Source organism: Suncus etruscus, chromosome 1 (genome assembly GCF_024139225.1).
Source record: "Suncus etruscus isolate mSunEtr1 chromosome 1, mSunEtr1.pri.cur, whole genome shotgun sequence".
NCBI classification, from domain to species: domain Eukaryota; kingdom Metazoa; phylum Chordata; class Mammalia; order Eulipotyphla; family Soricidae; genus Suncus; species Suncus etruscus.
In genome coordinates this window covers 60,524,537-60,550,404 of record NC_064848.1, presented here as the reverse complement: position 1 = coordinate 60,550,404, position 25,868 = coordinate 60,524,537, and the positions used below count along the sequence as shown (strand labels likewise).

General features: G+C 46.2%; 1 protein-coding gene across 1 annotated transcript in view; it reads right to left on the bottom strand.

Moving 5' to 3' along the window:
- The window catches only part of DNAI1 (dynein axonemal intermediate chain 1), a 46,080-nt gene extending 20,683 nt beyond the window's left edge, over positions 1–25,397 (bottom strand). The window contains exons 1-13 of the mRNA XM_049771082.1: positions 25,295–25,397; positions 25,091–25,155; positions 22,815–22,847; positions 21,073–21,171; positions 20,802–20,882; positions 14,429–14,555; positions 13,619–13,719; positions 13,253–13,372; positions 12,056–12,115; positions 10,637–10,771; positions 7,237–7,321; positions 2,623–2,740; positions 2,324–2,367 (exon numbers count right to left, since the gene is read on the bottom strand). Of these exons, the coding sequence (XP_049627039.1) occupies positions 2,324–2,367; positions 2,623–2,740; positions 7,237–7,321; positions 10,637–10,771; positions 12,056–12,115; positions 13,253–13,372; positions 13,619–13,719; positions 14,429–14,555; positions 20,802–20,882; positions 21,073–21,171; positions 22,815–22,847; positions 25,091–25,155; positions 25,295–25,397 (1,171 nt within the window). The remainder of the gene's footprint in view (positions 1–2,323; positions 2,368–2,622; positions 2,741–7,236; positions 7,322–10,636; positions 10,772–12,055; positions 12,116–13,252; positions 13,373–13,618; positions 13,720–14,428; positions 14,556–20,801; positions 20,883–21,072; positions 21,172–22,814; positions 22,848–25,090; positions 25,156–25,294) is intronic.
- Positions 25,398–25,868: the final 471 nt, after the last annotated feature.

Genomic DNA, 25,868 nt, shown 5'->3' with positions numbered 1-25,868 from the left:
ACAGGTCCTAGGGGAGAGGACAGACTCTTTGGCACAGCACAACTGTCCTTTTTATGAGGGTGTCCTACAGCTCACAAAATACTTTTTTTTTTTTTTTTTGGTTTTTGGGCCACACCAGGTGGTGCTCAGGGGTTACTCCTGGCTGCCTGCTCAGAAATAGCTCCTGGCAGGCACGGGGGACCATATGGGACACCGGGATTCGAACCAACCACCTATGATCTTGGATCAGCTGCTTGCAAGGCAAACACCGCTGTGCTATCTCTCCAGGCCCACACTTTTGTTTTTTGAGGGGTATCCATGGAGTACTTAGGGAGCACTAGGGGTTACTCCCACAGTACCCAGCTGGCCTGTGTGTGTGGGCAGGCCTGACAATTCAGTGCTCGGATGTGGACATGGTACAGCTCAGACCTGCCTGGTGGTATTAGGGGGAACCATGTTAACCAGGACTTATACTCAGAACCTAGAACATCAAGGCCTGTGCCAACAGCCCTGACTCTTTGCCCCTGTGGGGCTCCTCATTAGGGCTTCTCACAAGGGATTCACAACAGCCCAACTGGAGGGATCAGAGGACAGCCTCTCCATACCCCCTAAGCTCCTGGGGTAGGAGGTAACTGGTAGCACAGAGATGCCAAAAAAAGATCCATAAGGGACAGGGAGCCCCTGCAGGGGCAGGTCCCTACTGGCAGAAGGTATAGGATATTGGGGGTGGGGTGATAGGGGTTGTGGGTTTTATTCTTCATCAGCTTCTGTTGGAGGAGGCTGAGTGTTGGGCTGAATCAGCTTCACCTTCCCCAGTGCTGGGACTGGGACCACTGGGAACAGTCTCTTGGGGAGGGCTCCAAACTCCCAAACTCCAAACTGTGAGGACCTGCCTGGTAGCTGTGGTGAAAGAAGGAATGTGCAAGCTCCATGCTTGCCAGATGGGGAGGGAGCGCCTCATTTGGCAGTGGCCTTCTCTCTCAACTGGGGACACAAAGCATCCATTGAGGGTACCCTCCAAGGCTCTCAGACCACGAGACTGGGCACAGCTCCAAGGTCCCCTCCCTGAGAAGAATAACAAGCCCACCCCTCATCCCAGCCCAGGAAAGGGTGTGGGCCTGTCCAAGGGGCCAGAGTAGAAGTGGCCAGGGGCTTGGGAAAGGCAAGGCCCTGCCTGAATTACCCAGGGTATAGCTGCTCCTACAAAGGGAAAGGCCTCTCTGTTAGGAAGGGCAAGTGTCCGGGTCAGCCAGGAGGTAGGGCCTTTTCTGGGGGTCAAATCCAAAACAAGGGCAGCCAGTGGCCATAGTGACTAGAGCAGTGTGTGTGTGTGGGGGGGGGGGGGGGGCGGGGGGAGTAAGGATGGTGGAGATTTCTGTGTGTAATTAGCAGAGGCTGGAACATTATGGACAGCTGGGGATAGGATGAAGGGGTGTCTCTTAGAATTCAGGGGCCCGGAGAGATAGCACAGCAGCGTTTGCCTTGCAAGCAGCCGGTCCAGGACCAAAGGTGGTTGGTTTGAATCCTGGTGTCCCATATGGTCCCCCGTGCCTGCCAGGAGCTATTTCTGAGCAGACAGCCAGGAGTAACCCCTGAGCACTGCCGGGTGTGGCCCCAAAACCAAAAAAAAAAAAAAAAAAAAAAGAATTCAGGGGCCAAGTAACAAGTGTCAAACATAAGCCCTGTTCCTCTGCTTGCTCCCCACTTGCTTTTCTTTTTTTTTTCCCCCTTGCTTTTCTATGGTCCCATCTACCATGTTACTGAATTCATCAGATTTCTCCTACCTTCTGTGAGGTAGTGCTGTTTTGCCTTAGAAGAGGCCCTGGAGAGGCTCCTTCTGGGCACACAGTTCAGTCCCAGTACTAGGTACTCCCCTAAGCATGGCCAAGAGCCATCCCCAACTCTAAAATGCCCTGGGGGTGGAGGTGGCATAATTTGGTTGAGCATGCCCAATGGCCACCCCAGCCGTGAAATGGGGTTCGCCTATTTCAGGCTGAATGTGCCCTTACCCCAAAACAACAAAATAAAACAAACCCTTCAAAGCTTTCACTTGAGAAGACTCAAGTAGTGGTTCTTGGAACAGCCCACCATGGCCTTTGGGGCCTACCCCAGCCTCCCTCCCAGGCTTCCTCCCTGTGGCTCATGCCTTCAGACCTTGGCACCCCAAGTCCCTCTGTCAGAGGCCTCCTCTCTTTCTCTACTAGAGAGGCTCCTTCAGGGCTCATTTACCCATTCCTTCACCCAGCACTAAATGTTGGTGTAATGGTCAGACCTCTGTGGAGAGAGTTCTGCAGGCGCCCAGAGCTGTATGAGCAAATGGGAGGGGAGTAGCCATGGTACTTACAGGAGCCATGTCCCACGGCAAATAGATCCTTGTACTTGGGATTCCTGCCAAGGAAATATAAACCTGTTGGTCCAGGAAACCTAAGGATGTGGCTCTCCCAGGGACACTATGGGACTCTAACACAGACATCCATGGTCCCGCTTAGGGAATTGGGAAGACCCCACAGTTTCATAAGAATCCCAGCCCCGGGTTTTCCCCCCACTGTGCCTCCCCCTTAGCCTACAAAGTGGGTTTAGTGTAGTTAAAGGGCCAGGCCTAAGGCTCGGCACCCCGCGGGTTGAAGCAATGTCTATACTCACCAGCAGAGGGCGGTGACAGCCAGGCGCTTGGCTTTGTCGTTTTGGAACTTCCAGAGTGGCAGCAGGGTCCCCTCCTGGTCCCGGTATTCGTCTGCTGCATCCTCGTAATATTTAAAATCTTAAATACACAAAGGCAAAAGTCGGCCCTGGGGTTGCCACTGTATCACCGACCCAGACTCACCACTTAGTGTCTGCATGGTCAGTGGCCTTTCTGTGCTTCAGCGTAGGAGTGATAATAGTTACTTAGCCCAGCAAAGGACTGTGGTGAGGATTAAGTGAATAAATACATTACAAGTGCTGGGGAAAAAGAAAACGAAACTGAAAAACCTGACCTGACACATAGTGAGCTGTCTAAATGAGTTACTGTACTGGACTGTACACCAAGGCAGCATGCCTGCAGGGATAAATGCCCAGATCCTGCCACCTTTCCATCCACCTCCTACCCACCTGAAAAACTCCCTGAACTCAAATTTACTCCTGCCTGAAATATTTTGTCTCCTGTTTCCTCTGACTTAAGTCTCTAAACTGAAAAAATGCTCACCCTTGGCTGTTTCTTCTCATCATCTCTCAAAATTTTCCTCTGATAATCTTTTTTTATAAATTGGTTTGGTGACCACTGTGCTATGGGTTATTACTTCCAGCTGTGTGTTTTAATATGTAGAAATACATATTAATTATTGAGTCCTGGATGGTTGTGGATGATGGTGGATGGAGGGATGGAGGGGCCTTTCTCTGCCGGCCTGGGCCCTGCGCCTGCAACTCCCTCCAGCCAGCAGATCTGAGGATAGCAGCAAGGAAATGATCCACAGGCAGTCATGTTACAGGAGACATTAACTTTATTCAGGCCCTAGCCACCATGTGTGGCTCCTAGGCTTTTAATCTTTTAAGCAAGCTCTCATCAGCTTCCCTGACATCTTCCTGTTTCTGCCAGTTACCTCTCTCGCTGAATCTTTTCTCAATCCTCCCCCTGAATCCCCTTTACACCCCTTAGGCAATCCTTGTTACCTCCCAAAGACCCCTCCCAGATATGGGCTGGTCTTACCATCAGATAAGATTACACCAGAAGATGGGGGATGGGGTAACATATATGGTACATTTATGGGGCACCTACATGCAAAGCCTTCATACACTTAAGCCCACTGAGCTCTCTCTCTCTCTGGCCCCTGATTATCTTTTTTTTTTGGGGGGGGGGCATATCTGGCAGTGTTCAGGGGTTACTCCTGGTTCTGCACTCTGAAATCGCTCCTGGTAGACTCAGGGGACCATATGGGTTGCCAGGTTCAGGCCCCAGGAGCCATTGTTTGGCTTATTATAACTTCTTCCTAACTGGTCTTCCTACCTCCAATAATTTCTTTCCAGTTCATTGATTGTTCCACAGAGTCACAAGAGTAAGAACAGAGAGACCATCTCTCACCCCACCTCTCACCCCACTGTTCACCCTCAGTGTCTCCTCTGTACAGAGGCTTATTGGCCCCAGCAAGGCTCCACTCACTATTTCTTAGCCATTTCCAGTGCTGTCTGCATACTCTCCACCTCAGAGAGTGTCAATGAGTCAAGTGGCCTCACATTTCTGTGTGTTATTATATCTGTTCCATGTTTAAAATATCCTGTCTTCCTGAAATACCTCTTCATTTCAAATCAAATCTTTCTTCTTCTGCTGCTGCTGTTTCTTCCCATACCACTTCCTCCTCCTCCTCCTCCTCCTCTTCATTTTCTTCCTTTTCTGCCTTCTCCTCCTCCCCACTTCCCTCTTCACTTCACTTTTTATTTGAGCATAGTCTGTCTTCCTCTATCCATCCCTGCTGGATTTTCTGTTGAAAATATCCCCCTGAGTTGTATCTATTTATCCTTTTGTCTGGCCTCCACCTAGACAGTTCCTGGAGAGCCAGAAGCACATTATCTTCATCTCTATCCCTGCAGTGCCTAGCATAGGGCCATTCACCCTGTGACTGCTCAAAGAACACAAATGCACTGGACCAAGGGGAGCGAAATGCTCCTGCGCCTTCTTTCCAGCCAAGAGTGACTCATGAGAAATGAAATCCTCCCCTCCAGCCTGGTCAAGGACATTCATGCCCAGGCACAACTCCAGGCTCTCACAAAGCTTCATACCTAGTGGGATTAAATTCAAACCTCAAAAATGTTTGAGACAAAAAAAAAAAAAAAAAAAGAAAAGAAAGAAAAAATACCTCAGTGGTCAGAGGGAGATGTGCCTTGAACACATGAGTGATCCCTGGGCTCCAACTATCTTTGAAAATACGTAGCTTCAGAGAGGAGATTAATTGGCAAACACTCCTCTATTTTCACTTCTCCTTCATGATTACACTTTCCCAAAGGGAAAAGAGTAGGCAATTAAAGAAAATCAAAGTTCAATGCATTCTTATGTGACTGTGCTCTTATAAATGAAAAAGGTTTGCCCAGGACAGTTTCTCCATGGTTATTAATCACGGTTGCCGCCCTTTTGTGGGCTGGTTGCAGAGACCGGGTTTCAGGAAGCCAAGCTGTGTGAGTGACAAATTCATTCATGGCTGCTGTGTACTTTGACAGCTTTGAAAAGCATTCAAGGCTGTTTTCTAGCTCGAATGATAACAAGGAGCCTTGTTTCAGCCTCTGCTCTTATTAGCAGTGCTGGTTTCTCTGTCCCAGGGGTGAGAGGCAAGAAAAAGAGTCATGAAGAAGAGCCTTAGGCTGTCAATGACAGTGACCAGTCAGAAACAAGGAGCTGCCAACCCTGGGGAAGCAGATGGTCCCAATAAAAGCACCACCTCCAAGGGAAATCCAAGTCACTTGGGAATGTGTGGTTCATGCCTTGGGAAGGATCCCAATGCCCTGGCCCTGTCAAAGACGTCAGGATTTCCCAGGCCCCCAGGATTTAAGAGGTTCTGAATCAATCTCTTTCTCAACCTCATCGTTAATTAATCACCAGCATAGACCTATTGAATGTTTATTTGAAAGGTCTCTTCCAGCTCAGTGGCTCTGCAGTCCTGTGCCCAAGTGCAGCAGTTTTGGATGAGTCTCAAAGGTCTTCGTTTGAGTCCCTGTTGCAATCACACCTCACACTAGCTGGAGCTTCCCCTGAGTGGCAGCGAGTCCAGCCTGAATATGTCCTCTACAGAAGGGAGATGGTAACAGTAATCATCTGACAGCTGACTGCCAGAAGAAAATAAAGAATACATATGAATGGCATGTACCATGCTAGGCCATGGCTTTCCCAGGCAATGCTGCTGCTTGCCTGTCACTATGACTAATGGCTTTTTTTTTTGTTTGCTATCATGCAGTCTTGGTAAGGTGCGACAAGGCCCACTCTAGCCCATGCCCAAACCCTTTTCCTTGTGTTCTTCCTGATCCCATCATCTCTAGCCCTACTCTTAGGTTGTGCCCTTCCAGTTTAACTGCCTGCCTGCAGTTAAAAGGTCAGATTCTTTGCAGAATATTTGTTATTTCATCTCTAGCCCCTCAGTGCCTACTTGGCTCCAGCTCTCCTGCCTGAACCCCAAGCAACTTTCCAACAAAGTCAGTTCCGGGTCACTAAACTTGCTGTCCAAGGTCTGACCCACTCCAATTCAGTGCCCTTGTGCATGTCCCATTCATACCTGCTCACCCCTGACCCCTGGCTAATCTTCCTTGAGTCTGCCTTGATGACTGCTATTGCCCGTCATGTCCTTTCTTTTACTATGAGTTCCCTCAGAGCAGTTTCTGTCTCTCCACTACATTCTAGGTTCTGTGAGCCCTGCCCAGACCTGGACTGACTGGGAAACTCAAGACCTCCCTCACTCTGTGTTCCTTTATCATTTATCAGTCAGCTGGCCTTGGTTCTCAGCCTCCTCCTGAGCAAGTTTGCTTGGGTTGTTTTATTTGTTTTGTTTTGAGGCCACACATGGCAGTGCTCAGGGATTACTTATGACTCTGCCCTCATGGATCACTTTGGCAAGGCTCAAGGAGGGTATGGGAACCATATGGAATGTCAAGTCAGGAATGAACCTGGGTCAACTACATGCAAGGCAAGGGTCTTCCCCACCGTACTTATCTCTAGGACAGAGGGGTGTGTGTGTGACAGTCTTGCTCTGCTGCTTTTAGGACTGTGGGAAGATGACTTGATGACTCAGGTCCCTAACTTAATGGCCACACCATGGCTCTCTCATCCACTGTTCTTATTGATGGTGTTGGGAGTGGGAGTTTGGCCTAAGTTTTGTTTCCCAAGTACCCAGAAGAGATTATTTTATTATTGCTTTTTGTTTTGTTTTGTTTTGTTTTGGGGGCCACACCCAGCGGTGCTCAGGGGTTACTCCTGGCTATCTGCTCAGAAATAGCTCCTGGCAGGCACGGGGGACCATATGGGATACCAGGATTCAAACCAACCACCTTAGGTCCTGGATCGGCTGCTTGCAAGGCAAACGCTGCTGTGCTATTTCTCCGGCCCCTATTATTACTTTTCTTTGGGAACTTCAAGGGTCAGTGTTTGAGGGACCATGTGGTATCAGGAGGGACCCAATCCTAGCCTCTAGACTTTTGATCTGGGGAAGGAATGGCTTCATTCTCTCCCTGTTCCTGTCAGATGGAGCAGGATGGCACAACACTCATCTGGCAATCATGGTGGCTTGTGGCACCCCCTCTTACCTTGAGCAACATCATCATATGTGTTCTGGTTGACCATCCTCTCCACGATTTTAGCAGCTTGTGCCACCTTGGTAATGTCATCACTCTGTGGAGACACAGAAGACACAGGTCCTTATAAACTGGCACCTGTAAAGTGGGGCCCCAATTCATGGCCAGGCCCACAATTTGTTCTGCAATGATTTCTGATCCCCATGGACCACCCTACCCTGCTCAGTCAAGGTATCTCTGCTAGCCTGGAGTCTTCACTCACCCCTGCTTTTCCGCTACATCTAGGTTCTGTGTGCTACCACCTCCCATGACCTGAACTGACTGGGAAATGTAAGACTACAATGCTATCAAGTATGGCTCCTGCATGGAGCCACCTCACATGCTTCCTTATGGGTATGGTGCCTCTCTCAGCACAAGTACAGGGTGCCCCAGGGAACCCAGAAGAGTGGTGGAAAGGAGAGTGGACAAGGGCAGCTAGGTGGCTTCTCTAGGCCACAGAATTTCCTCCAGTTGAATCACTAACAAAGACGCCCACAGTAATCCTCCCTCAGAGGCTAGTTTGGCTTATTTGCTCAAGAGTTTAGGATGAACTGGGGACTTTGCCTGATCCCAATGAGGACTCCATCCCTGGGACCCAAACAAGACTTTTTATACCCTTGTAAATTTCCTGGCAATAATTCATCCCATGTCAGGGAGCATCTTATAAGGTCAGAAAGACCTATTAGCAAAACTAATTTCTGTGGGTCTCCTACTCATGGGCCTCCAAGAACAGAGAACTGTGGACTGGCAATGGTGCCTATGAGACATTAGAACAGCACCCCACTTCTTTATCACTGTCAGCCATGTCTTGGATCACATGTTCAAAATAGCCACCACCAAACTATCAGTACCAAGGAAGCACTATGTCAGGACAGGGTCTACATCATCTGGAATTCTCAGAACAATTTTGCAAAGAAAGTCTGACTAGCTATTTTTATAGACAAAGAAACAAGTTTCAGAAAACCCAGTTTGTAAATGACAAAACTAAGACTTACCGCCAGGCCTCTGGCTGCCTGGACCCAGGCTCTCAGCTCACTCCCCACTTCCTTCTGGATCTGAAAGACCCTTCATTATTGGTCTAGGGCTCTAGGCTGTATCTGGGACTTTTTTTTTTTAGGTTTTTGGGTCACACCCAGTGCCACTCAGGGGTTATTTCTGGCTCTACGCTCAGAAATCACTCCTGGCAGGCTCAGGGTACCATATGGGATGCCGGGATTTGAACAACCAACCTTCTGCATGCAAGGCAAACACACTACCTCCATGCCATCTCTCCAGCCCCCATATATGGGACCTTGTAGCCACTTGTAGTGGCTAGTTCTTCAGCACACACAGGCCTGTGTTCATTTCTGAACATTGGCCCAAATCATTAACCAAATCAATAGAGACCACCCAACATGGTATCTTGAATTATTCTGTTCTTGCCCCTCCCACACACTTGATCCTCACCCCCACCATACCAAACTTAAATTATGAGGAAATATAGTCACTCTTCATATTGGGAAGCCAAAAGCCAGGCCTAACTAATCCTTGGGGTTCCATTTAGAGTTCAGTTTCTGGGGAAGGGATATAGACTAAGGTAATCGTGGGAGTGGAGTATGTTGTGTTCCCTACAATCAGCAAAATTGGGCCCAGTATGTGGGTTGGGAGGGATGACTGGCCACCAACTCAGTAGTGCTTAGACCCAAGGATAGCTTTCTCCATCTCAGTCATGGGGACTTGGTGACCATCACCAGGGTTTCTGAAAATGAAGCATGAGATCACAACCAAAATCTTGGTGGAGCTTCATGAAAACCTGACCTGGGACTGTAACCCCCTTTGAAGCTGCTATGTTCTGGGTAAAGGTGAAAAGGAGAGGACAGGGTCTGGACAAGTGACTCCAAGGCAGAGACTGCCTTTTGCTTCAGGACTCTGGTCCCTATGATGGTCACTAACTGCTCAGCCTAGGAATGAAACTCAGATGGGGCGGTTCCTATTAGGTGAGAAAGATCAGCTCTGAAACCTAAAGTGTAGATGAGAGAACCAACTGGAAGCCACCAGGCTGCCTCCAGCAAAGGCAGCAATTTCCTGTAACTTAGAAGCCAGGGCTCTGGGATAGGGCAGCTGCAGTTTCCAAGAGCTGCCCAGGAACTCTCCGCGGTCCTGAACACAACCTCCAACCCCCCTAAAACTGAATGCAGTCAATCAAAGCACCCTCCTGTTCAAACTGGCATTTGGGCTCTTGACCCTGTTCTCTCAGTCAAAAAGGCAAATGTGATCCTTCAGTTTCTCCCTGCATTGATCCTTCCTGAAGTGAGTTATCACAATGACTGTCATGATGTTACCCAAACTAGGCTGGCTGCATGTACCCCCAGGAGTCTCCTACCAAATTACTTACTAATGATGCCTTCCTTCATGATTTGTTATGGCGAGCCTGGCACTGGGTGGCCACAGCCCTTGGCCTGAGTTGCTGGTAACTGTTGTTCATCTTTCACCTGGTTCTTGGCCCTGAAGACCTCACTTAAAATTCATGAGCTCTCTTGGGTACACCAAATGGGGAATTTGCCTTGCACTTGGCTGACCTGAGTTCAATTCCTGGCACCCCATATGATTTCCTGAGCACTTCTGGAAGTTATTCATGAGCACAGAATCCCTGAGCACCAAATCAGACCAGCAACAACAAAAAAAGAAAGACAAAAAGTCATGAGCACAATTGACTCAGGGACTGAAAATCAAAGAGCAAACTACCCACCCAAGCCCCATGATCTCTCACACAGAACAAGCTTCCTAGTATCTGTGCTACACACTGAACTTTCAGTAATATACACATATTTTTTGTTTTGTTTTGTTTTTGGGCCACACCCGTTGACGCTCAGGGGTTACTCCTGGCTATGCACTCAGAAGTTGCTCCTGGCTTGGGGGACCATATGGGACGCCGGGGGATCGAACTGTGGTCCGTCCAAGGCTAGCGCAGGCAAGGCAGGCACCTTACCTCTTGCGCCACTGCCCGGCTCCTATTTTTTCTTTTTTGTGGGCTAGGGCCACACCCAGAAGTGCTTACTCCTAACTCTGACTCAGGAATTACTCCTGGTGATGCTCAGGGGACTATATAGGATGCTGGGGAATCAAACTTGGGTCATCTGCAAGAAAGGCAAGTGTCCTAACATGCTTTACTCTCTTCAGCCCCAATATTTATATTTTCTCTTGCCTTAATCCAAACATGCAAAATCCCTGTTGACCTTCCAACCTATGTAAAACTGGAGGCAGTTGCAGGACCTTCCTCAGACCTTCCTGCAGAAGCCCCTCCCCCTTCCACTGGACAATGTCTCTGTCTACCCAGGGCAAATAGTCTCATTCAGGCCTTTCTTGGATCAAGCCACAGGAACCATCACCAAACCTGTGACTCCATTGAGGCCATCTTCTTTAGAGCCATAGTCCCCACTTTTTTAGTTACTGGAGTCTTTGTCTTCTCCTTCTCTTTGGTCTTTTCCTGCTTCTCAAGCTCCTCCATGTAGGCATCATAAATTTCCCACTAGGCCAGGATAAAATAAGAAGTGTCATCTCAGGGAAAATTTTGCACATCAGCAACTCTTAAGCCCTTGGGGTGGAGTTAATTGTACGATATCACCTCTCCCCTATTCCTGTCATATACTTCCTTAGCATCTTCTTGGCCCATTGCTGTATCTTTGTTGTTAATTACTAGCTTTAGGACATAAATGAGTTTGTTGGACAACCATATACTTAGGCACCTGAGGCACAGGACTGCACTGTCAGCTATAGTTCAAAACTGTTCTAGTCTAATATCCTACCAGAGGGCAGGGAGATATCACGAAGGTCCAGGCATTTTTCTTGTATGAATATGAAAAGGGTTAAATCCCTGGCACTCACTATATGTGGTCCCCAGAGCTCTGCTGGGGAGCAACCTCTGATGATAGAGCCTGGAGTCATCTCTAAGTGACCATCAAGTGTGGTTCAAAAACCAAAAATTAAATAAAGTCCCTGTCAGGCAGAAGAAATGAGCAAGCATCAAGTTGGCTCACATTTTTGTCAGTGTTGTATAGGACTCCAAGTTAGGAGATTAAAAGATCACTTCCACCTTAATTTGGAGCTCTGATAACCCTATTGGTTCAGTGCTGGCTGTCAAAGCACTTACCCATCCTTCTTAAGATGAAAAGGTGAATAGCAAAGAACAATCTTGACTGACATCAAGAAAAGCCCAAAGAGAGCAGCAGAGGCAAGCAAGATCCTGAGATAGGCAGTGCCACCTGCAGGCCAGAGAGGCACACCCTAGAGGGAGCATCACCCAAGGTGGGGAACCCTCTGCAGATGCAGTCAATGTTGTCCCCTACCACCAACACTCAGAAGTCTCAAGTCAATGAGGGGGTTTGTCTTCACTGACAGGGAAAGAAACTGAGGTATGAGAGTGCTAGTTTGTCCTTGATCTTAGGCAGGGTTCACATCTTGCCCAAACCTGTTTGACTATCCTGGAGGGCAAGGTGGAACAGTCAGGCCAGGTGATAACACTTCAGGGAGAGATGCAAAGTTCCATGGGGAGCAAAGAGGCCATAGGACAAACATCAGATTTGGGTCTTGAAGAAACATGCAGAAACCATGCCTGTGTGTGCCTTGGGACAACTTTCCAAGGGGCATGTGACTAATCATGGCCTGTCTCATGCCTGGGGCTCAGACAAAGAATAGGGAAGTGGGTAGAGAGATAGCCAGAGTATTCCCTGGCCTACCTTGTTGCCCAGTGGGAAGAGAATGTGTTGGTAGGGGTAGAATGAATGACAGCTCACAGACTGGTTCAAGGTCTCACCTGATTGGCCGTGGCTGAGAAGTTTGCCCTGGGAGGAGGCTCCATCTGGCACTCTCGGTTCTAGATAACAATGTCACCAGGAGAAATCAGGCCCAGAAAATCTTTTGCACTTCTTCACTTAGCCCCACAGTAAATTCACCACCCCACCCCCAGGGAAAGTATATCAGTTAAGAGCTGAGGATGGGACCAGACATGGAGATGAAGAAATGAAGGGAGTCTGAACATCATGCAGTGAAAATATCAATTATTTTTTTCCTATCTGAGCCTCCTACAGGAGAATGTCAAGCTAAAGAGGAGGAATAGTGGGCCCAGAGAGATAGCACAGCAGCGTTTGCCTTGCAAGCAGCCGATCCAGGACCAAAGGTGGTTGGTTCAAATCCCGGTGTCCCATATGGTCCCCCGTGCCTGCCAGGAGCTATTTCTGAGCAGACAGCCAGGAGTAACCCCTGAGCACAGCTGGGTGTGGCCCAAAAACCAAAAAAAAAAAAAAAAAAAAAAAAAAAAGAGGAGGAACAGTGAAGACTGACGGTGCCAGTTTCCACCAGAAAAATCCTGAGGTGGGTGAAGGGGGTACAGGATGGTTAGATCTACAGAAAGCCAGACTGGAGTGAGCCTTTGGGAGACTTCAAAGGCCACTCTCTCTCATTCTCCGGAGGCTTCTCCCACAAACTGAAGTCTCCGATTCCACTGGGCAGAAACACTACTCTCACCATTGTGTATTATCCCTGACTTCCAAACACTTGCAAAGAGACAACACAGAGTGCTTGGGGTTTCCCCTAAGTCCAGTAGAGCTGGAACACTCTCTACATAAATGTGAGAATATCTCACCTAATATCCCAACGGGGTCTTAAGCCTGGGACTCAAGGAACTTTTCTCACCTGTTTCAGCTGCTTGACCTCAGAGACTGTCAACTTCAGTTAAAGAGATTCTGGTAAACAGATCCTCATCACAATCTGGCCTCTCGTACTCCTCCCACAGATCCTACCTTTTACTTCCTCTTCAAAGCCTGGTTCAAGTTTCTGTGGAGACTGGAGCAATGGAGAGCTCCTGTCTCCCTGCTCTACTCCTCTGAACCTCTTTCTCTGAACTGGGACCTGAGCCCAGGGTGCCAGCTCTCTTCAGAGAGAGGGGAAAAAAGAAAAAGAAAAACCTCAACAATGGGTTGCCCTCCCCCATCGTTCTTCTGGCTCACCCTACCCGAAGCTGGCTGTTGAAGGTCTGCGAAGCCCTTTCACTGAAGTTGAACTTGTTGGTGAGCTTACGTTCCAGTGGCTGCCTTGGTGCCAGCAGCTCCTCCTCAATCACTGCTTCAATCACCTAAAATACAGGGAGACCCACAGCAATAGCTTCAGTGGGAATTCTCAACAAATGGGAGAAGAATCACAAGTGGGAAGTGCCAGTAATAAATGGTAATAATGGCAGGGGCATTGACATCTGTGGTGTCCAAGGCCCCTTGGGCCTGGGCCCTCGCCTCCATATTGAATCATCCATGAAGCCTCTGTTCATTGCTGCCACTGCAACTGGAGAGGAAAGGATCAGGAGCAGCAGGGCACAGCATGGCACCTCTGTGTTCGTTTGGCTGCCAGTTTCCAGTTCCTTGGGCTCCTCCTCTTCTTCCAGGTTTTCTGTTTCTGTAATCACCGCCTTGGCAGACTCCTGAGAACCTGGGAAAGATGTTGTCAGGGATGAGACTGAGGTTGATTATGCTTAAACTTGAATCAGACTTTGAAGAGAAAGTAAAAGGTAGGATCTGTGGGGGAAGTGGGGAGACCAGATTGTATGAGGATCTGTTTACCAGAATCTCTCTTTTTTTTTTTTTTTTTTTTTTTGGTTTTTGGGCCACACCCGGTAATGCTCAGGGGTTACTCCTGGCTATGTGCTCAGAAGTTGCTCCTGGCTTGGGGGACCATATGGGACACCGGGGGATCGAACCGCGGTCCGTCCAAGGCTAGCGCAGGCAAGGCAGGCACCTTACCTTTAGCGCCACCGCCCGGCCCCAGAATCTCTCTTAACCTTTAAACTCTTTCTGCAGCCTTCTAGTCCCTGGGTCCCCCTCACTATCCCTCCATGGTATGAGTCTCACACTTGTTACCTCCCAGGTCTGTATTGGAGAATTGAACCTTATGTAAAGGCTATGGCTTCAGAGGTCTGTTTCCTGGGGGCCCGGAGAGATAGCACAGCAGTGTTTGCCTTGCAAGCAGCCGATCCAGAAACTCAGGTGGTTGGTTCGAATCCCGGTGTCCCATATGGTCCCCTGTGCCTGCCAGGAGCTATTTCTGAGCAGACAGCCAGGAGTAACCTCTGAGCACCGCCTGTTGTGGCCCAAAAACCAACAGAGGTCTGTTTCCAGTGCCACCAGACCATGGGGCCTACCTGCTGCCAGCTCATCCAGGAAGTGCTGCCTCCGGCCTTCATCTGAGTCTTTGGGGACCAGGTTCCCAACCTGACTGAAGTGAACTGCCATTTGGTTCACAGTGCCAACAGGCTTGTATGTACCTTCCTAAGAAGAGATGAGGCTGAGTCAGGCAAGGTGAATCAGAATGGAGTTGGGTGTCTTCCAAGAGGTGCTTAGGAGCCCTGGGGCCCCTTCTAGATTTGGTTAACCAGGCAGTGATTCTGTACTATGGGCTTGAGGATACAGAACTGCTGTGTAAGGTGAATCCTTCCCCCTAACTTCCCTATTTCCCTAACCTCTTCTTTTAGTATATAAAAGCCCACCTGAATTACAAGGAACTTGCCCCACTCTGGTGGATGGAGTTCTGGATAATAAAAAGAAAAGAGTCTGCCTGAGATCCAGAGACAAAGTTCAGCAGGAAAAGCACATGGCTTAGGCAGCACAGGGTAGGGATTGCTCAGTAAAGGAGGCACATGGCAGAAAGACACAGAGAAAAGCCATGAAGAATAAAGTGAGCTGACTCCAATGAATATCTTTTCTGACTCCTGTGTATTATTTCTCCACTGCGACTACCCAGCTTCATCAGACATGTCTACCTGAGGGGTTAGAAACATGGGGCCTGGGCGGTGGCGCTAAAGGTAAGGTGCCTGCCTTGCCTGACTAGCCTTGGACAGACCGCGGTTCGATCCCCCGGTGTCCCATATGGTCCCCCGAGCCAGGAGCAACTTCTGAGCACATAGCCAGGAGTAACCCCTGAGCATTACCGGGTGTGGCCCAAAAACCAAAACCAAAAAAAAAAAAAAAAAAAAAAGAAACATGGGGCCTGGGGCAAATTCACCCTATCCGTGGGCTATATATTTCTATTTTTATTCGATACTGCTGGGATCAGACTTGTGCCCTAACCCCTGTACTATCTCCCTGGCCCCAGAGTTTGTTTATATCTGGATAATAAAGTTCTCATTATATCTTTATTTAAAAAAATACTTTCTCAGGGGCTGGAGCAATAACACAGTGGGTAAAGCGTTTGCCTTGCATGCAGTCAATATGGGTTCGATCCCATCATCCCTTATGATCTCCCAAGCTGCCAGGAGCAATTTCTGAGTAAAGAGCCAGTAGTAATCCTTGAGTGCCTCCGGGTGTCTGCCCAAAACAAAACAAAATGAAGCAAAAAAGTTTCTCAAGGGGCCAGAGAGATAGCACAGCACTAGGGCTTTTGCTTTCCACGTGGCTGACCCAGGACAGACCTGGGTTCAATTCCTGGCATCTCATATGGTCCTCTGAGCCTTCCAGGAGCGATTTCTGAGCATAGAGCCAAGAATAACCCCTGAGCGATGCCAGGTGTGCCCCCCCAAAAAAAAAAGTTTCTCAAGTCAAGGATAATATGGCATAGAGTGCGTGCCTCACAAGTTGGGCCCCAGTTCATCCCCCAGCGCCACAGGGCTGGACTAATTATTCAAAAAGAGTAGGATCACAGACTTCACATGCAGAAACCCAGCATTCCATTCCTGGCATCAATACTGTTGGGTGAAAACAAAAACAAATTGCAACACTGAAAAAAAACCCCACAACTATATATATATATATATATATATATATATAAACAAACAAAAATATATACATACATACATACATAAATATACATATATACATATATATAAATATATAATATAATATATATTATATATAAATAATAAATGTATATATAAATATATATAATATATAAATATATATAATATATAATATTATATATAATATAAATAATATATAAATATATTATATAAATATATAATATAATATATAATATATATAATATAATATATAATATATAATATATAAATATAATATATAAATATATATATAAATTATATATGTATATATTATATGTATATATATGTATATTTATGTATGTATATATTTTTGTTTGTTTTGTTTTGTTTTGTTTTTCTGGTAGTGAAGTGATAGTACAACAGGTACAACAGATAGAGCACTTGCCTTGCATGGTGAAGAGCCAAGAATAAGCCCTCAGAACTGCTGGAGATAGCTCCCAAACAAAACAAACTTTATACATATATATACATATATTTGTATATATATATATATTTTCTTTTTGACTTTTTTGGGTCACACCTAGCAGCGCTCTACGCTCAGAAATCGCTCCTGGCAGACTCCGGGGACCATATAGGGTGCCAGGATTGGAACCACTGTCCTTCTGCATGCAAGGCAAGCACCCTACCTTCATGCTATTTCTCCGGCCCCAATATTTGTGTGTGCATATATACATATATATATTAATTTAAAAGAGATAAAGTAATTCTTCTTCCAACTTTGAGTACTTCTTAACTTATTCATTTCCAGCACAGACACCTTATTCTCTCCATTTATAGAGATATAGAAGACCTGGTCCATGTTTCTCATCACAGAAATTGGGCAGGTCACACAGCTATCAATACAATTGTCCTAGTCCTGTCTCTACTAATCTTAGTAGATTCCAGGGCCCAGGAAAGTCACAGAAACAGCTAATCCGCAGTCTATCTATTCAATACAAAAGGACCACAGAAATCCTGTTTTGGGTTTGGCATTTGTTCAGGTTACACAGAAAATGAGCTTCAAGCCCAGGAAACACTGTTTATTTTATTTTTAACAAATAATTTTTAAATAGATACTATGTGCCATGTATTTTTTAGGGGTCAGTGTTAGCAAAATTTTAGCATCATCTCTGCTCTCACTGTCAACAATCTGTTCCCTCTAGACTGTCTCTTCATAGACCTGCATACTTGTGCTAAAGTTGACTTTGAGATCAGAGATAGCTTTCTTGTTTTTTTTATTTTTATAATTAAAGTTTTAGTATAGTCTAGGAAATATGGTTATAATAGTATTAATGTCTATGGTATTATTAATGTTTATGATATAGTTAGTACATGGTCACTGCATCTCACCACCACTAGAGTGACCAAGATCTTCTACCATAGTCATCAAGCCAAAGATGTCAACTCTGGTGCACATCTTAGTTTCCTCCTCTACTCCCCAACTTCTTGACAATCACAGCTTAATAACCAAGGCTCAAAAGTTTGTCATCATTCAATACTGTCTATTCCCTTCTCTTGTCTCTCTCTATACCACCTGAGTAGGTCATCCTGTATTTGTCCCTTTCCTTTTGTCTTATTTCACCCCAAACAACAGCTCTTCAATCCATTCAAGTGTCAATAAATTGCAACATTTTACCATTTCATACCATTGTGTATGTGTGTGTGTCTGTGTGTGTGTCTGTACCACAGATATTTTTCCAGGCTACACCTGGCAGCACTCAGGGAATATTCGTGGCTCTATGCTCAGAAATCACTCCTGACAGGCTCAGAACCATATAGGATGACTGGGGATTGAACCAGGGTTGGCCATGTGCAAGGAAAATGCTCTACCCACTGTGTTATCACTCTGGCCCTAGCCAAAGTTCTTTATCCATTCATATAAAGTCTGACACATAGTATATACTCAATATAAGTGCTCAATAATATAGTAACTGGGGAGGCAGAGATATAGTATAGTGGGTAGGACACTTGCACATGGCTGACCCCGGGTTGATTCCTGGAAATATGTGTGATCTGGGAGCTCAGTCAGGAGTAAGCTGTGGCACTACCAGGCGAGGCTAAAAAAAAAAAATCAGAAAAACAAGTAAAAACAAACAAAATGAGATAGTAACTAGGCCAGGAAGATAGCTCAAAGAGCGAGTACATATATTTTACAAGCAGGGACCCAATATTTGGTCTCCAACAATTCCTGGTCCTTGGAGCACTGCCAGGAGTGATCTCTGAGCACAGCAACAGGTTGTGGTTTCCACAAAAATCAGTAACCAATGTTGTACTAATATAAAGTCCCAGTGGGATAAATGATCAAGAGTTGTCATTTTATATTTATTCATCCTGGTCCTACCAGTGTGTGATTAGGACCTTCCTCCTGAGTTTAGGGGCAAAATTCAGGCTCCATTTTTCTGTGAAAATGGGAATACATGGCACTGCTTGACGTGTTCCTTCCTTCCAGCATGGAGAACTCCATGAAGGACAAACAAGATGAAACTGCTGGGCAGGAGGTGTGAGGGAGGGAGGGAGGGAGGGAGGGAGGGAGGAAGGGAGGAAGGAAGGAAGGAAGGAAGGAAGGAAGGAAGGAAGGAAGGAAGGAAGGAAGGAAGGAAGGAAGGAAGGAAGGAAGGAAGGAAGGAAGGAAAGAAGGAAGGAAGGGAGGGAGGGAGGGAGGGAGGGAGGGAGGGAGGGAGGGAGGAAGGAAGGAAGGGAGGAAAAAAGGAAGGAAAAAAGGAAGAAAAGAAGGAAGGGAGATACATATTCCATCTTTGCTCAGATAATACTTAGAAATCCTCTTGGAAGGATAGTACAACTGGTAGGGCATGTGCCTTGCATGTGACTGATCCAGTTTGACCCCAGCCATCCCATATGGTCCCCTGAACCCACCAGGGGTGATTCTTGAATGCAGAACTAGGAGAAACTGCTGAGTACTTCTGGGTGTGACCCCCACCTTAAAAAAATTCCCTCTTTGGTTAGCACTCACAGGAGTTGATCTTGCTACAGCTAAAACCAGTGTGGGGGCCCTCACAGAAAGGCTGGTGTGTGTCTACCATGTGAGAGCACACTGGAAAGTCCCGAGGGGTCACCTGCCTTGCATGAGGCTTCTCTCCTTTGGGGATGCAAAACGGGATAAGTAGGAGAGAGGTCAGTTCCCTGTCCAAAGGGCAGCTGGACTCTGTTGTATAAATATAAAACATAAAGGTCTAGTGAAGGGGGGTGAGGCCTTTCATGGCTTGGTCCTGTGTCTTTAGGGTCTGCGCCAGCAGGTCTGAAGGTTTCAAGGTAACAACGGAGAAATAATACACAGGCAGTCAGTTGAAGTTTTAGGAGATGTCCAGCTTTATTTCAAGGCCCTAACTGTCGTGTGCATTTCTCCACATGGCTTCTAAGCTAAACTTCATTAAGCAACCTCCTTCAGCTGCCCTCATTCCATCCTAGCTGTGTCTTCCTCTCTCCCTTCACCTTAGCCAGCCCTATTCTTTATTCCCAATAGCAGCCCCTGCCCGGTGTGGCTGGGGCTGACTAGCCAGATGGGATAAACAGGAAGTTGGGGGAAGGGTAATATTCAATTGTTGACTAACTATAAAATTTAAAGTCCAGTGTGTGTGGGTGAGGTCTTTCTTGGCATAGCCTGGCGCCTGTAGCTCCTCTGCCAGCCGGTCTGAAGGTAGCAGGGAAATGACAAAGAAATGATCCACAGGCAGTCAGTTGAAGTTTCAGGAGATATCCAGCTTTATTTCAAGGCCCTAACTGCCATATGCATTTCTCCACGTGGCTTCTCAGTTAAGATTTTCTTACAGCTTCTTTTCGCTGCCCTCCTAAGCACCCTTCCTGTGTCTCCTCTTCCCCACTTCCCCAGCCAGCCCTATTATTTATTCCCAACAATATCCCCAGACTCTATTCTAGTGTCCAGCATTCCAAGACCAATCATTGGTATTAATCAACAGTGAATCACCCACCTTGGAAAATTAAATTTTCCCATTTTTTGAGGGGGGTGGGTCACACCCTGTAGTGCTCAGAAATCACTTTTGGCAGGCTTGGGGGACCATATGGGATGTCCAGGATCAAACCTGGGTCCATCCCATGGTCGGCTATGTGCAAAGAAAATACCCTACCTCTGTGCTATCACTCTGGCCCTGGAAAAAAAAAAATTTTATTTTTGGTTTTTGGGCCACACCCGGCTGTGCTCAGGGGTTACTCCTGGCTGTCTGCTCAGAAATAGCTCCTGGCAGGCACAGGGGACCATATGGGACACCGGGATTTGAACCAACTACCTTTGGTCCTGGATCGGCTGCTTGCAAGGCAAATGCCACTGTGCTACCTTTCCGGGCCCAGAAAATATTTTTCTAGCCCAAAAATTTCCTTCACGATTCTTAAAAATGAGTTTTCATGAGCAAGATGGCAAAGGAGACTAATAAAGAATTTCAAGAGGCCGGAATGGTGGCGCAATCGGTAGGGCTTTTGCCTTGCTACGCGCTATAGGACGAACTTCGGTTCTATCTCCCAGCATCCCATATGGTCCCTCAAGCCAGGAGCGATTTATGAGCACATAGCCAAGAGTAACCCCTGAGCGTCACCAAGTGTAGCCCAAAACAAAAACAAATAAACAAAAAAAAGAAGAATTTTAAGCCTTTGAAAAATTTCATGTAAAATCTCAGGATTCTAGCTGAGGATCTCAGTTTAGTGATGAGCTCTCGAATCACTGAGGGGATTTTCCAGTGTAGCCAACTACTATCAAGCCAAGGAAACTCTGGAGGTCCCAGAAAAGATGACTTACTTTGAAGCTGTACCTGACAATGTTCTGGGGTGCATGTGGATTGTTGGCTGTCAGGATTCGGGTAAATTCCTCCTTTAGCTCCTAAGTAAGAAAAATACCAAAAGATCAATGGTTGACCATCCAAAGTCTCTGAGGCTGGGAAATATTCCCCCAGCTCCAACACTTCTTCGAGCTGTCAGTGGTCCTCTCACCTTCAGGTTCTGTACAGGCAGGAAGATATTTCTGAGGCTGGAGGAGGAGCAAGGAGCAAGGTTAAGTGTTGTTCACTTACCAAATCAGTCAAATCCAGCTGGTCAGGAGGTCTAACTGTAATTTTGGACTGTGTCCATTCATCTGTTCCTTCTCCCACTTCAGTCACGGAATCTTCATCCTGGACAATAACCTCACATGAGAATCAGGAGTGCCTGGTGAGCTTCATCAAGCAGCAATGCTGAGAAAGCCCCTTCACTCACAAATCCTCACCTAAAGTAAGCTCTGCTCTGTCTCCTGTCAGTCTACAAAATAAACAAAAGACCAAAGGTCCACAGGAATAGCTCAGACCAGAATTCACATTGCCTAGCTCAGGACCACCTCAACCCTGGGAGCATTTTGTGGTGGACCTCTGATCCCAGGAGAGAAATCAGAAGAATTTCTCCCTGATCCTTCTCTCAACCCCAGCCTCCTGGCTAATTGGCCAGGGTCCACTGCTAAAGACAGGACCTTCTGCAAAAATGCCAGCCTCCTTTAAGCTGCTTCAACCCTAATTCACATTTTACCTTTGAATGTGCCACCTTAAAGTTACTCTTATAATAATTCTCTTGACAATTTTAATGTTCATCAGATTCTGGGAGCATAAAAGAATCAAGGATTAGAAGTGCTTTCTTTCTCTTAAAGACAGTTAAATACCTTACTAAGTGGCTTATGATATATTAAGAAAAATATTCACCCTCCCTAGTGCTCAAATATATGCAAACTGAGCAATGCAATTATTTTACAATGAAACTGGGGGAAATTAAACAAATAAAATATTCTGTGTGGGAGAAGTTGTGGGAGAATGAACAACCTCCCCCATTCATTAGTATAAGCTTTCTATTTTGGGGCGGAGCAACAGCTGGAGGTGCTCAGGGGTTACTACTCTTGGCTCTGCATTCAAAAATTACTCCTGTCTGGCTCGGGGGACCTAATGGGATGGGGGAATCAAACCTGGGTAGGCCACATGCAAGGCAAATGGCCCACCGACTGTGCTATTGCTCTAGCACCAGTACAAACTTTCTAAAGAACAATTTGACAATCTATCAAAAGCTAATGAGAATTTGTACTTTGATTTAAATTTCTATGCATTTAAATGTATACTAAAGAAATAACCAGAAACATAAACAAGTAAATTACTGAAGGATTTTCCTGACTATTTAAATATATGAATATTGGAGCTTGAGTGATAGTATACTGAGTAGGGCATTAGCCTTGCACAAGGCTGACCCAAGTTCAATTCATGGAACCTTATATAGTTCCCAAGCCGTGCCAGGAGTAATTCCCAAGTGCAGAGCCAGGAATTAGCCCTGAGCATCACCAGGTATGGCTCACCCCCAATAAATATATTAATACTTGTTGGAGGATTAAACAATCTAGTGAAAAAAGAAATATTTACATATCGCATGATGGGAATAGCTGGACAAATTATGATATGGCCTGAAGGAACATATGGCAAAATATTATGCAGTTATTTTAAATGTTACTATAAAAGTACACTTATTGGCAATGAAAGTTCATTTAAATATATGATGTAAAAAGCAAATTATAAACTAGCGTAAGTATGCTATTCAACTTTAAAGAAATACTTGTGACTTTTATATATGCATAGGAATAATTGGGATGATAAAACACCATGTTAATAAAAAATTTCCTAGGATGATAGGTTTAAGGGTGATTTTAATGCTCTTTTTGCTCATTTAAATCTTCTAAAAAGATGTAGCTAATATATATCAAAGAAAAATTAGCTTCTTGCTGCGAGACTAAGTTGATCTCAGTACTTACTTTCTTCCTGGCTCCTCTGCCCATGCTGAAGCTCTGAAAGGACAGGGACAGAAAGTAAATGGTTTGCAAGTTTCCCTGGGAACATCAAACATGGTATCTGGAGGCTTTCTCCAGAAGTCCCGCAGACAAAGGACACCATGGTTCTTGTCTCAAAACAGTCACCATGGTGGGCTTCTTAATCCAGTGAGGAGGTAGTATACTGGAGGCAGCCCCAGTTCAGCATCTGGTGGCCCAACACACACAGAAAAACCAGCCACTGAGCATGGAACATTATTTTTGCAAGGACTGTAGTTCAACCAATATTTTTGAAAAGTACATACAAAGCAGTCAGTCTGTGCTAGGCACTAAAGGGATACTGAGGATAGATTATACCCCTAAACACCTGCTTGGGATATATGGGAGCTGGCCATGATTTGCTACATTGCTGTACCCTAGCACCTCAAACTGTGCTTAGAGTATGAAGTGTTTGAAGAGTTTATTGAGTCAAGGAAAATGCCATCAAGCTCATTAGTCAGTATGGTGACCCTGGTGAAAATGTTTTGCCTTTCTGAGCTTCAGTTTTCTTATAAGCAAAATGCACAAGATTGACTATGATGGCCTGCAGCTCCACCTGGTTAAAATGCTGTTTCTAAGAACAACATGCTCAATTCCACTTGATAAACATTTGCTGAGCTTCCATTTATGCATAAGACACTATCCTAGGCCATGGGCTGAGCTTCCATTTATGCATAAGACACTATCCTAGGCCATGGGACTAAGATGAGGAAAGATAAGGTCCCTATCCAAATGTGCTCAGGGCCCAGGGCCAGGGGTATATGATCAATGTTCATTGTCTATTTACTCATTCCATTATTCTCTCAGTTGTCCATTCACTCAACATATGTTCCCTTGAAAGTTCTCTATGTGGCAACACACACACACACACACACACAAATCTATATATGTGTCCAGATGTACACTATTAAAGAAAGCAGTTTCTTTACTTTTCTTCTTGTTTGTGGGGGCAGTCAGGAGAGAGCATGAAAACAGTCCCCCATTATGCACCTGAGTCGCACATTTGGAGAAATCACAGGGTTCAGCACATCCAGAGTGCAATGGATAAGCCTCATCCTGGGACAACCACCTTTGCAATCATGGTATTTCTCCAGGCAGCCATTTCTTAACTGGGTACAAAAGGACAAGAGTGGGTTGCCCAGATAGAATAAATGTTTTTCAGATGTGGTTGCTACAGGAAGAAAACATCATAGATGAAGGTACAGGAAAACCGTGACACAGTCAAATGTTTCCACGAGTCTGTCTACATGCACAGAATAAGCAGGGGTTTTCCAGGAAAGAGCAAGAAAGAAATCAGTGGAGGCTGAAGGACGCTGAAATCATGAGGCCAGGACTCATGGAAGCAACAGGACTGGAGTGCAGAGGGGTGAGAGGGGTGCCCAAGGCCACAGGAAACCCAGAGGTACATATTGGTGCTAGCATGGCATACTGGGTTCTTTTGTTTTAGGGCTATACCTAGTGGTGCTCTGGAGCTTTTCCTGGCTCTGTAACTCCTGGTGGTGACCAGGAAGTGCTGGATATCAAACTCAACCCTCCTGCAATGCAAAACAGGTGCTTGCTCCACTGAACTAATACTCTCTGGTCCCGGCTGGTACACTGCCAGGCACCACTCCTAGCTCTCACTGACCACCCCTGTGATCTGGGGGGAGGCTGCAAACTCTAGTTTTCCAAGTGAAAAGAGAGGAATTTAGACCGAATTGGTCCTTCTGGCTCCTATAAGGCAGGCTTTGATGGTAGGGGCAGGAAAGAAATTCCAGGGGGGAGAAAAGAGCACGTCTCAGCTTGGGCTGGGATTATTGCTAGTAGGGCAGCAGCAGGGTGCAGATTTCTGATGGGTTGCCAAGGTTTCCAAGGATGGGAACCCCTCTCTGAGGCTGAGACGCATGAGCCAGAAAGCGGTTTTTCTTTGAAGATCCTCTGATCCCTAAGGTAACTGGATGGAAGCATCACAACGTCCAACAGCTTTCTGGCCCACAGCAGAGCACTGTAGGACCAATCCCAGCCCGGACTGCCAGCCTTAAATAGAAAACGGGATCCAGTTACCACTGCCCCCCATAAATATGTCTGTAAAACATTTATCTGGCAATAAAAGAACTGACAAGGCAATTTGAGTGTAATTGTTTTTGGCAGTTGGAAATATTTCAATTAACACACTATAAAAGCCACACTATAATAAATGCAAAACAGGCCAATGAAATCAGCTACAGCCCTGACTTCCCTACCATGGCAAAGGGAGATTGAATGTCAGGCTGCCACTTTGGGCCCTTGGTCTTCCAGAAGGAGAAGCCTGAGACAGACAAGCTTGAATTCCTGAAAAGCTTTTGATGGTTCCTCCCAGAAGCCGTCAAACCACAGAAGCAAGTACCATCCCCCCTTTCCTCAGAACTCTATCATCTGACCCTGCTGTCTCCATTTTGCTCCCCCACCCTTCTGGGCTAGTGCTTTGAGGTATAGTTCAGTAAAACCATTGACACGTCCTGCGCCTGACCCTCGGCTCGTAACTTTGACCTTATCATTCAGAAATACCATTTTCCGCTTCCCTCTTCTGCTCTCCTAATCTCTGACCAACAAAACTCAATCCCACTAGCCTTGGATAATTTGACATATTACCTCTCATTTCCTCCTCCTTTTATTCTTTCCTACATTTCCAGAAAGGCTCTTCCCATTATAGTATTGGCTATTGAGAAACAAGGTATAAAACAAAGAATAAATTCAAATATAGACACTCTGTTCCTTGGGTTTGGCTCTGCAAAAGGAAGGAATCATAATACAGTAGCCACTGGAAGTAGCTTGGAGACACCATTATTTTTATTCTGTGAACCAGAAGGGGCCTCTTCTCTGGACACCATTCTATTAGGACAGGGAAGAAGCCTATGGAGGCTGAAAACAAGCAGGGGAAACACTCCCAGCACCCATGGTGGCCAGATTAATAGAGTCAACAATGAAATGACGGGCGTCTCTGCCCCAATTCCTCTACAGTGGAGCATTGTCCTATTCCTA